This window comes from Sebastes fasciatus, chromosome 20 (genome assembly GCF_043250625.1).
Source record: "Sebastes fasciatus isolate fSebFas1 chromosome 20, fSebFas1.pri, whole genome shotgun sequence".
NCBI lineage: Eukaryota > Metazoa > Chordata > Actinopteri > Perciformes > Sebastidae > Sebastes > Sebastes fasciatus.
In genome coordinates, this window is record NC_133814.1 from 3798373 (window position 1) to 3811170 (window position 12798).

The window sequence follows — 12798 nt, forward strand, 5'->3', positions numbered from 1 at the left end:
AGGGAGATCTGTTCAGGAAGCAGTATCAATAGAAAACACATAATACAGAGAGGCCAATAAAACTGTCACACACCACACAAAAGAGCAGCATTTACCCACATTGATCCTACACTCCGTTACCCATCACCTTTAAGTGTAACTTGCGTGAAATGACCCTGGAACCCGACCGTGGCAGTTGGGTTCAGCAATTGGCAAACCAATAATGACACATGATGACAGATTCTACCTTTCACTAGTATCGACAATGATTCCGATTTAGACGGCAAACTGAGCAGCAGGAAGCATATAATTACCAGGTTGTGTTGCGCAACTGTTTTTTCTCGCCAAGCATGATGCAAAACTGTGACACTGGGTAAGAGGGAAGAGGATGGAACTGGGAAAGAAAACAGGGGAAATGTGGAGTTGGGCAAAGAGGACGGAAGGATTTAATGAGCATCTCTTTTTCTTTCTGCTTTCATCTAACTAGGCTAACATGATGAACTAGTCGCCCTGTTCCCCTTCAGCCTCCATCGCTCTAGTTACCTCCCTATCCACCACACAAACCAGGTCTGGCAACACATGATAAATCTACGGGAAGCGCAGGAGAGAGGGAGATAGAGAGAGCGCTTAACGTGTTGCGCTAAAACGCTGATTAGTTCTCTCATGTTTCTTCTTCACACACTTTTTTTATCTTTGTGCCGTCGCCCGTCAGCATGCATCTGTTTTTACTGTAACCAAAAAAGTGAATGACAACGTGAATGACTCACAGCTACAGCTGAAGTACTGTAATTTCCAGTCAAGCCCTTCTAGCAATTTTCTTTTTCATCCAGTAACAATAAAACACAAAGATTGATGCACTTCGGTTTCACGGCGAATGAGAAAATATGAGATCAATTTCCTCTCTTGATGATGTCTGTTTTAAAATTTCATAGCGCACATTAAGCTCGTGCATATTAAAAGTGACTTGCACTAAAGCGCAGGCGAGTTACCTTCATTTAACTTTCCCATTATAAACACTTTTTAACTTCAATGGCAGCGAACTCTAATCAATAGCAGCTCTAATTAAACTTGGCTGGCTGTGAATACGAAGAGAAGTTTGATGATTTATGACCTCAAATAACAGTTTAAAGCTGCAGTCGGCAACTTTGAGCAAATGTGATGAAAAGGTATTTTTATAAAACGGTCACTATATCCTGACAGTAGTGCATGAGACAGATAATCTGTGAAAAAAAATCATGCTCCTCTGTGTCCTCCGGTGCTCATAATGGCATTTGCAAGCCATATTTATGATAACTTTTTTATCATATTTGCTTAAAGTTACCGACTGCAGCTTTAAGCCTTTCTGACACGTCACAAAACACCAGTGGCTGTTTCTTGTTTGTTTTTCTGGTCGTAATGGGCTTCCACAGGCCAAAGCTGTATACATTTAAAAAAAAAAATACACCTTCCCTGAGAACCATTAGACTTCATGGTATAATTTATAGACCGGTGTACTGGCTCTGAAATGTTTTTTCTTTTTGCTCTCAAGATGGAAAAGGAATCTCTGCTCACATTGTTTAATAATATCTATACTGGAGCGGTGGTTTATATCCACCGGGCAGCTTTTTGCTGCGGCGTAGCAGCTGGAAAAAACCCAACATAACAACAGAAGGGCGGTGATAACGTTCACACAAAGTGACTGAACGGGAGCAATAAAACAAGTTACAGGAGCTCTCACCTCAAAAGGAAGACAGCCAGTATACGCAGCACTACTAAAACCATAATAATAATATAAGGTACAGTAATAAAAAAATCCATACAGCGTTTCTCTGGCAACCCAGCTCATATTCTTCTCTGCGTGTTTTCACTCTAAATAACTGACCTGTTGACTCCTTCATTTTCTCCATTCTCCTCACTCCATCTCATCTTCCTCTCTGTCTTCTCACGTACATATTATTACTTCTCTCCTGGGTGTCATCTGCACAGAGCGCCGAGACAGGGAGAGTGAACTGAGCTGCTATTAACCAGCCATCATGAGCTGTCCCATTCAATATTAGTTCATGAGGGAGGCGATGCAAACGCACACTCTCTGACACACACTTATTCCACAGGCATTTTAAAAGGGGATTTCTTCACCTTTAAAAAAAACAATGTTATATATATATATATACACAGTACATACACGTACATACACACATACATACTGTACATGTATATACAGTATATACATACATATATATATATATATATATATTATCTATTTATATAAAATTTTGGCGAGGAAAAACTGGCATGGCCATTTTCAAAGGGGTCCCTTGACCTCTGACCTCCAGATATGTGAATAAAAATGAGTTCTATGGGTACCCACAAGTCAAATGTTGATAAGAGTATTAAATACTAGACAAATCTTCCTTTAAGGTACATTTTGAACAGATAAAAAAATGTGTGACTAATTTGCAATTAATCGCGATCATGCAATTCAGCCCTACTATATACTGCATATATAGATCCACATATCAAACTGTAATTAACGTTTAAAGGGGACATATCCTGCTCATTTCCAGGTTCATACTTGTATTTAGGGTTTTTTCTAGAACATGTTTATATGCTTTAATGTTCAAAAAACACTTTATTTGTCTCATACTGTCTGTCTGAATATACCTGTATTCACTCTCTTGTCTGAAACGCCACATTTTAGCGCCCATCTCTTAAAAAAAAAATATGGTGCACCTTTGTAAAGGTAGTTCTCAAGCTGTGGGTGGTATATTCTAAATGAGGACATGCATGTGACATAGGAAGGGGAGGTAAATCTGAATGGCTTGTTGAATCACATCACACCAAAAACTGACTGGGTTGCCTTATTTCACAGTTTGTGGGTTGGTAGGCACTCCAGACACCCAAATGTACGTACTGTACACAAGCTCTGAAAAAGTGAGTTTTTCATGATATGTCCCCTTTAAACTTACAGGTTAATAAGGACACAGAAATATTTTTACTTATGTGAAAAGATCATGTGTGTCCATGAGAGGAAATGAATGGTGAAGGTGGAAATAAGATTGTTTAACATTTTTGAAAGAAAGATAAAGGGGCTGCCACTGTAATACTGTACAATAACAAGTGTGACAAATAGGTCAATGTTGTATTAAAGAAAAACTTAAAGGATCACCAAACTCAGTGGGATTCATCCTCTGGGGAGCATGAAAGCCTGTGCAAAAGTTTGAGCCGATCTATCTTGTAGGTGTTGAGATATTTCACTAAATAAGTGGAAATCTTGTCCTGCTGGTGACACTAGGTTAAAAGTCAGTGGATCACCAAAGTCAGTGCACGTCGTCCTCTGGGGACCATGAATGTCTGTACAAAATTTCATAGCAATCCATCCAATAGTTGTTGAGATATTCTAGTCTGAACCAAAATATTAGAAGCTGGGCGACGTAGGGCCACCCTGCTACTGTGACACATATATACTGTATAATAAATCCTCTTTCTTTTAGGGCAATACTTACTGTACAGTTCAAATTCCTGTACCACCGCGACTACAACGGGTAAAAGTAGGTTTGTGTTGAAATTTCCAGGACCAATTCAGTGTTTTTCATGTAGACCGTGACGATAACTCTATTACCTCTGCACCTCCACCCTGGCCGTAAGTTGGCCCCACAGCGTCTGGTTGGATGCGCTCCGCTGCTCATGACTGCTTTTGACATGCTGCTGCAGCCGATACCGTCTGAGCCATGTTCCAACACTGCTGCACTCCCGCTCCTGTCATGTACATACCGTGTTGGCTAAAATGTCACACACAGAGAGAGCGCGAGACAAGGAGGAGGAGAGACAGAGAGGTGAAGGGAGTGAGAAATAGGGTGACAGACATAAATATATACGCCGACACAGTTTTAGTGCCATGTACCGTTTGCTGCTGTGCAGTAGAAAATGTGTGGATGTATATCTGTTTGTCATGATGCTGTGTCTGTTTCCATCCATCTAGCCCTCCTGCTGACACCAGAGAAAGTGATGATGTATAGACAGATCTTTCTTACACGCTTCAAATTGTATCAAGCTCATAGAAATGGGTTAGAAGGGGCAGGCTACATCTACTAGTAGGTTCAGAAGATTTTTATCATCTATTCACATGGTTGATCACCGATACGAATACAAGAAGACAACGCCGATCTCTGGTGGCCGTTGTAATTATGACCGGAGAAAAGGAGGAAGTCAGGTGACGTAGTAAAGAGCGACAAATTCGCCCATAGCAACGGTCTGCTATACATAGCAACGAATGCCGTGATCGACCAATCAGAATCGAGTATTCAACACAGCCGTGAAATAAATATATATATACATACATTTACATAAAGTAAGCATATTTGCCCACTCCCATGTTGATAAGACTATTAGATACTTGACAAATCTCCCTTTAAGGTACATTTTGAACAGATACAATTTTTTTTTGATTAATTTGTGATTAATCGCCATTAACTAGGGACAATCATGTGATTAATCGTGATTAAATATCTTAATCGATTGGCAGCCCTAGTTTTTATTATAGTTTGTCCTGCTTTTCTCAAGTGACCAAAAAGCTTGAAATTCTTCCCATGCCTCGGGAGCACATCGTATATGCAGACAAGGTCAGAGAAGACATAAATTCTGACATGGTAGTATTTCTGTTTTGGCCTTGTGAAGCACCCTCTAGGTGTAGAATTGCTCTATCACATAGCGCATGGGATAAAATGACATCCTATCCGATGCTCAATTTCATTCCAGAAGCCTCACGTCTGTTGGCTCAGGCTGACATTGTGTGGTTTTATCCGAGCATAAAGCCAATGCTGCTAACAGAAAGAGGAGGTGTATATATCCTCTTTGCGTATCACCACTCTGCAATCATAGCACACATCAACTGCATCATTTACATTGGGAACGTAGGGTTCATGAAGACATTTGGATTCCAAGGACTCTCTCCCTCTCTTGTCTCTGTTTTATGAGTGTGGCCTCAGTGTTATCACCAAGGTTCCAGCCTGGGTTGATGAGCACATGTATTGATTTTCTCTTGGAGTTTGTTGGGCTTATCAGACCAGCACTAGTGGTGGGGTGGGATACCTAATCGGACTCACACACTGCCACACACACACCCAAATAAAACTAACTGTTTTCACATAAATGTATTTTTTGCTTTTTGAATAAAACAGAAAAGCTTTTAAGACGATATATCTAAAGGTTTTCTAAATGAAGTTGATGAGAAACTTGTTCTGGAAGACGACACCAGAGCAGAGAGAAATATTTCAAGACGCATCTGGTTTTCATGCTCACTGACAGAAGAGTATAATAAGAGCATCCGTGTCTCCCCACCACCACATCCCCCCCACACCCCCCCGTCTCTGAATGTTCCTCCCCTCTCCAAGTTAGTGTGTCGCTGTTCTCAGCCCCGTGGCCTCATTATCACACAGACAGACTGAAACACAGCAGCCATATCTGAGAGCATGCACAATAGCACGCACACCTTAGACAGCCTTACTTCACAGAAACTTGCACACACACAGACTGTGGCATGACTCAATAATATTCCCATCCAAAACCAGATCTACATTATGAAATGAACATACACATGCTTCATATAGCAATAACCTCTTGCACTAACCCAACTTAGTCCTATCCAAATAGTATGAGATTACATCATATACATATTAACAAACAAATTTACTAAATAAACTTCCGTGTTCACAGGAAACGTCCAGCTTCTGCTTGTTACATGCATACAGTCTCTTTTCAAAAATAAACTCTGTAGGTTTACTTAGTTTTTAGGTTTACTTATGCAACAACACTACTCGTTTAGGCTTAGAAAAAGATTGTGGTTTGGATTTAAATAAGTGCGTTTGTTACGAAAAATAACTCCATTTGTTACACACTGGCGTTGGTAAAATCCGGAAGTTACGTAACAAAACTAAAGTAACGTTGACTAGATTTCACACTGCACACGAACAGCGGTCTCCTGGGTGAAAGCCCTGTGTTCGTCTGACCTATCCAACCTCCCCTTCCACCCTAACCTTACACGGACTTCATTGCTCCTTATACTGCAGTTGTTTTTAGCTGCTCTGACTATCTAATAATGACGCGGATGGGTTTACATTGGAAAGACTGGTGTGTCCCATACACTGCAGACGACGCTAAAGGGTGCCTCAGAGCGTCGGTATCAGACGCCGAGGGGACACTGACCAAGCTTCGGAATTTATAGCTGGGAGTGAGAACAAGTTGACATACGTGAGTGAAATGTCTCGAGAACTATTAGATGGATTACTATAACACTTGGTACATAGATGAATGACTCAAGTTATCACCTTAGTGACCTCCCATCTAGCACCCTCATCAAATCAAAAATTGCAATACGTCCAAAACTTTGGTTCGTGACCAAATACCTGAAAAAGTAATGACATTCCCATCAGCCTCAGCTGTAGTTTGTGTTTAGCGATCATTAGCAAATGTTCGCATGCTAACACGCTACTAAGACCGTGAACGTGGTGAACATTATACCTACAAACATGAGCTTGTTAGCAGGGCTGTCAATCGATGAAAATATTTAATCGTGATTAATCACATGATTGTTTCGAGTTAATAGTGATTAATCGCACATTTCTTATCTGTTCAAAATGTACCTTAAAGGGAGATTTGTCAATTTAACTTTTATCAACACGGGAGTGGACAATTATTCTTGCTTTATGCAAATGTATGTATACTGTATATTTATTATTGGAAAGCAATTAACAACACAAAACAATGACAAATATTGTCCAGAAACCCTCACAGGTACTGCATTTAGCATTAAAAATATGCTGAACTCATAAATTCAAGCAGGCAACAACAGCTGTCAGTGTGTTGACTTGACTATGACTTGCCCCAAACGGCATGTGATTATCATAAAGTGGGCATGTCTGTAAAGAGGAGACTCGTGGGTACCCATAGAACCCATTTTCATTCACATATCTTGAGGTCAGAGGTCAAGGGACCCCTTTAAAATGACCATGACAGTTTTTCCTCGCCAAAATGTAGTAGTTTGGAGTGTTATTTAACCTCTTTCGCGACAAGCTAGTACGACATGGTTGGTACCAATGGATTCCGTAGGTTTTTTCTAGTTTCATATGATGCCAGTATCTTCTCTCTAGCCTTAAAACTGAGATCGCTACAAACTAAAAATCGCAAGTTGCGCTAACGTGTTATTATCACGTTAACTTTGACAGCCCTACTTGTTAGCATTGTCACTGCGAGCATGTTGCCATGCGGTCATTAACATTGAGCTCAAAGAACAGCAGAAAAGGTAAAACTATTTATCATTGATGATGCTACAGCGTCATATGTATTTCCTCCAAGCTATATTTCTGCCTATTCGTATAGGGGCACACATTTCACTTCAGTAAACTATTGTATGAAAAAACTATCACATGCTGCACCTCTACTTCTGTATTTCCATTAAAGAGTCAACTAATAACATTACGTCTTAAAACTGGCTTTTAACTGACTTGTACTGACTTTGATCCATTATCTTTCCTCATTGATCTGGTTATACTTTCTACTGTATAATCTTATTACTGTCTTTTGTTCAAGCACTATGTTTGCTGTTTGTATGTTGCGTTGCAAAGTGCAATACAAATGAAGTTATTATTAATATCTAGCTGATCTGTGCCATGTAGATTACAGCTTCCCTAATTAGCGGGTCAACGGGTTCGCCAACACTAATCTCAGTCGGCGCAAATTAGAATTTAGCTTGCGCAGCTCATCACAACAATTAGTGCAGAGCAATAATGAGAGGAGTGATGGAATTCATGATGTGAGGAGGATAACAACTTGTGTGCGAGTATACATTTGTATAAGGGAGAAAGACTGAATAAATGAGAAGACAGCAGCTCAGACAGAGCTTTAGTGCAGCAGCAGAGGTATTGAGAAGGAGAGACAAGTCTGTAACCAAAGATAGAGGGGTCCCAACCTGGTAGAAGATGATAGGGTGAGACACCGGGGGAGGGAAATGTGTATAAAGGAGCCCCAAAGTGCCAAAAAGTGTGACTGTTCATAATCTGACAGGTTAAGAAAAGTGAAGTCGGGACACGACACAGCTAAAATGGAACGGAGCGATCCCTCTCCCTCTCTCCTATCCCTGTGCCTCATATTCCTCCTCCTCACCCTGTTTTCTTCTTTAACTCTCTTAGCAATTTCTTCCACAGAAGCAGCCGTCTGCCAACACGACTTCCCTCATTCTTGAGGCGACAAAGCCAGATCTGAGAGGAGGAGGAGGGGAGAAGGGGTGGAGGGGGATTGGGAGACTTAAGTATAAAGAGAGAGCAAAAGAGGAGGGAAAGCACAGGTAAACAAGTGCAGATGGTCTAAATGTTCTTACAGTTGTTTCTCCTTCTCCTTCGCTTCCAGAGCCCTGGAGCAGGACCCCTTCGAGACAAATTCCCTCAACATCAGCAGTCCATCTGTCTCCCTCTCTCTCTTCTCATACACACATCTACACACCTTCTCGATACAACACACGGTCACAAAAAGTTTACCTTCATCCAGCCTGCTGCGGGAAAAGACGGGAAAAAGAATAACACACAGTGGGTTTCTCTCTCTCTCGGTGTGATGAATATTTATAACACAAAAGAAGAGACTGCTGGGACACATTCAGGAGTTTTCCCATCTTGGACTGAGAATAAAAATGGCACAAAATCAAATCCAACATGTCATTTATTGTGAAAGTTTTCTTAATCATGTTTGAGTGATCCCACTTATAAAGCCTCGTAACAGTTGTGCACCCAGTGAATTAAAAACTACAAAAAGAAGCATCCATTCCAAAAATGAAATGGACACTGCTTTGAAGTGAAATATCTTTATTATTCAGGGTTGTGCGTATACATGGGGTGTATTGTGCTAGACCTCGAGATAAAAGCTCTTTGCAGCAGCGGAGAAGAATCCTCTCACGTTGAATCAAAGATAACGGGTGGGGGGGTGGGGGAGGTGAGAGCAGATGGTAAACGGAGGATCGTAGGAGAGCGGCTCCTTCGCGCTGTGACGTTACTACAAATGAAATGCACACACAATAAACTTTTGAAACGTGTGCATGTGGATACGTACAAACCTGCGAACCAACCTTTTTTTTTTTTTTTTCACACACATACACACTCAGGCATGCAGGCCTCCACTGTCAGATCCATGTGACGTGAACGTGGGAGCTGGAACACGAGGCCAGGAGAGGACGACGGGGGGCAGATTCAGGTTCATCTGCGAAATATTGCCAGTCCAATTCATCCGAGTGGTCTTAGGTTATAGCCTGTTACGAGTCTTGTGGGTTACTTCTGGGCTAACAGTCAAGCCAGGACATTTTGTATAAGTGCTACTTTCAGTAGGCTGCCACTGCTGCTGTGCGTAATTCCTTTATATGGAAAAAAACGAGTTGATATTTGAGTAAATACCTAGCTGGTCTTGCTAATATAGAATAGGTTGGAGTCACAGGTTTGGAATGAAGGACGGAAGTCACCTCATGGTACTGTACCTATCCCTACCAATGTAGCGTATCACATTTTTAAATGCTGGCAATCTTTTATGGCAAAGTCAGACTCGCAGCAGAAGTAAGCTAGGCTAAATCTCAGGTCAGTCACTACTTCATTGTGCCTATTTCTCCGTGGTGCCGTCCAGCAGCAGCCTGCGTAGTTCCTCGGGGTCAGTGACAGGAAGAGAACAGGTGAAGTCCTGGCAGACGTGGGCAGTGGCGACACCACCCTTCTGGGACATGGAGGACAGTGCGGGCAGACGCTGGCGCAGGAAATCGCCTGCGTCTCCGTCAATGAGCATCAAAACCTGCCAGAGAGAGGAGGAAGAAATGAAAGAAAAAACAGGGTCAGTTTAATATGTGAAAAATGTCCTATTTTTCATTTTTTACCATTACACTGTGGAGCCCCAGAACTGCTAAAAGGCATTTAAGAGTTCTCAAAGTGGGACAAAAATCTAACTGATTACATAAGTAAATAATAGTGCAAGTTAAGTAAAATAGAGGGAATTATACTTTTCCTTAAAGAGGACCTATATTTGTGCATGTAAAAGGTCTGCAAAGTTACAAAGCACAAAGTCCACGCCAAAAGGAGTTCCTCTCCTCCACAGAAACGCTGCTCGCTTGAAGTCCCGCCTTATCTTTCATAACGGGGTGATGTCACCAAGTAACACATATGCATAATACCTGCCTAGCAGCTAGTTTGGCACGCCCTCAGACAAAGCTAGCTAGAGCGGAGTCCGAAGAGTTTGGTTCGGTTGACCAATTGCAACAGAGTGGGCCAGTTGACCAATCAGAGCAGATTGGAGGGGGGGGCAGCAGCCCAAACAGAGCATTTCAGAGTGATAAGAGGTGATGCAGCACAGCCGGTATGAGAAAAATAAAGCGATTTTTTTAAGACTAAAGCACGTAAAAATGTTCTAGTAGAAACCCCAAATACATATAAGTATGCATCTAAAAAATAAGCATAATAGGTCCTCTTTAAACTGGTAATAGACACGTTTTTTTGCATTATGAAGTAAATGTTGATTGCACAATGTAATGGCAGTAGAATAATGACACCATCTGCGTTTAGATTGGTTCCCTATAAGCCATGCTTTCACTATGCAATTGTGTCTGCCACCGGGTACGATCTCCTGGGAAAATGAAGAATCCATTTACGGCACAAAGGAAGCGTGTCAACCATTGCGCAACAAAAGATGATAGCGCTTTTTTTCTCCCTGGTTAGCTACTTGTAGTTATCCCCAGGTAATGGAAATGGTGGACAGTTGAACAACTGGAGTACTTTGTAATATTATTGTGTTGTTAATAAAGTCTGGAAAAAACTGTGGAAACTCTACCCAACAAAAGAAAAAGTTGTCTGTTTCCAATTTAACTAATCAATTTAATTTTTGTATTCATCATTAACTAGCTTGTTTTAATTAGTAACAAAGTTAGCTAGCTTACAGAAATTAAGTTTTTAGATTTGTTTATTTGACCTATGAGAAAGAGACATGATATCACAATAAAGTCTGAGACAGTTGTCCTTGATGGAAACAAGAGACATAAACCTTAAGTTATGAAGAAAGAAGCATGGTATCTGTGAACTCCTGATTAGCGTTAAAAAAAGCTAGCATTGTTAGTGTTAGCTTGTTGGCTAAAATGCTTTAGCTGCTGATACAAGAGTTTATACTGTACAGTGATGCTACTGCAGTATGCCATACAATATATGGACTCTGGATCAGATTAACATGGCTGCTGGGGTTTTATTAAGAAAGTTAGCTGCAGTTCCTGTTCCCAAACATAACTAAGATGTTTTGTTGCCTAAACCTAACCAAGTATTTCAAGCGTAGCTTTTTTAACCCAAACAACATTTTCCTCGACCTAACTAAGTAGTTTTGTTGCCTAAACCTAACCAAGTATTTCGAACGTAGGTTTTTTAACCCAAACAACAATTTTTTCCTCAACCTAACTAAGTAGTTTTGTTGCCTAAACCTAACCATGTTGCTTCTTTTGATGACAAAAGTTTATTTTGTAAAGACTGCACATGTAATGAGAGGATATTGACACGTGCTGCTGGACATTTGTAGGAAAACGCATGAAAAATTAGGAATGACTTTTCGTAAGATATCATATGTACTGTTGTATGAGGATACGTTGCATTATCATATTACCACTAGGAACGTATTGTGGAGCGTCCATTTTTCTCAGCAAGGGACGGATCCCAGTTGTGACAGTGATCACTTTCTATTTTTCATTAAAACAACCATCTTATACATATACACAAACTAAGCATTCAGAAAAATCAAAATAACCCTCCTATAAATAACATTCACTCTTGGGTCAGTAGCTGCCGTGGTCACATGCCCACAATTGAAGAAAGACAATAGAGTGTGTGGATGGATCTGTGGTTCACGTGTCCAGCCTGCAGCAGAACTGGTTCCCAAATAGACCTCAACTCCACTACTACAACAGTGTTGGTATTTCACGTCTTGGTATCTGCTTATGTGTGTGTGTGTGTGTGTGTGTGTGTGTGTGTGTGTGTGTGTGTGTGTGTGTGTGTGTGTGTGTGTGTGTGTGTGTGTGTGTGTTGGTGCTCTTGGAAAGGCAGCAGAGCGAAGTTAAAGCCCCGTCCGTCCCTAAGGCGGCTTCCTGTCAAACCCGTGTCATTTCATCCTGGCCCGGCAACACCCCTGGTTCACAACGGAGCGCGAAATGACAACACAAACAACGAACGCAGACAGAAGTGATAAAAGGAGGGCTAGGAGGAGGAGACAGAAAGACAGAATGAGGAGAGAGGTCCGGTGATACATCTCATCTCAGGTGAAGCTCTGCCAGAGAAGACAGACATACGTGTCACACGGCAGAATGCATTAAAGGGTACACAAATATTGATGGCAGTGGGTTTGATTGATCATCGGAGCCGGACACAATGCGGGACATGTCCATCATTTCTATACACCCTGTGGTATAAACACTTTAAAAGCTATATATATATATATATATATATATATAATATGTTTTTGTACCAACTAGGGCTGGACCCAAATGTACGACTATTCGGTTATCCGTTCGTTGGGTAGTTGGGTATTTGGATATTCATTTTTTGTATTTGTTTCAACCCCTCAGCCCCCAAACATGCATAAAACACACCAAACCTTTTGGAAAATGCTTCTCATTCAATAACATATAACAATAAAGAACAACAATACTGTAGAAGAACAGAATCCGAGAACGGAGAAATGTCTGGCCAAGTTCTCTCCCGAGCCACGTCATGGAGCCGAGCAAAGCCAGAGCCCTCGACGCCATTGCTTATGTTGGAGCGCAACCCACGCGACGCTCGGACCGAAAGGGTG

The 12798-nt window shown here is 41.2% G+C and overlaps 1 protein-coding gene across 4 annotated transcripts in view; it reads right to left on the minus strand.

Annotated features, from left to right (window-relative positions):
- Positions 1 to 8650: 8650 nt before the first annotated feature.
- spata20 (spermatogenesis associated 20) overlaps positions 8651 to 12798 on the minus strand; it is a 64871-nt gene continuing 60723 nt past the window's right edge. For all 4 annotated transcript variants that reach the window (XM_074619170.1, XM_074619171.1, XM_074619174.1 and 1 more), the window contains exon 16: positions 8651 to 9774. In XM_074619170.1, coding sequence (XP_074475271.1) covers positions 9589 to 9774 — 186 coding nt within the window. In that variant the 3' untranslated portion in view covers positions 8651 to 9588. The remainder of the gene's footprint in view (positions 9775 to 12798) is intronic.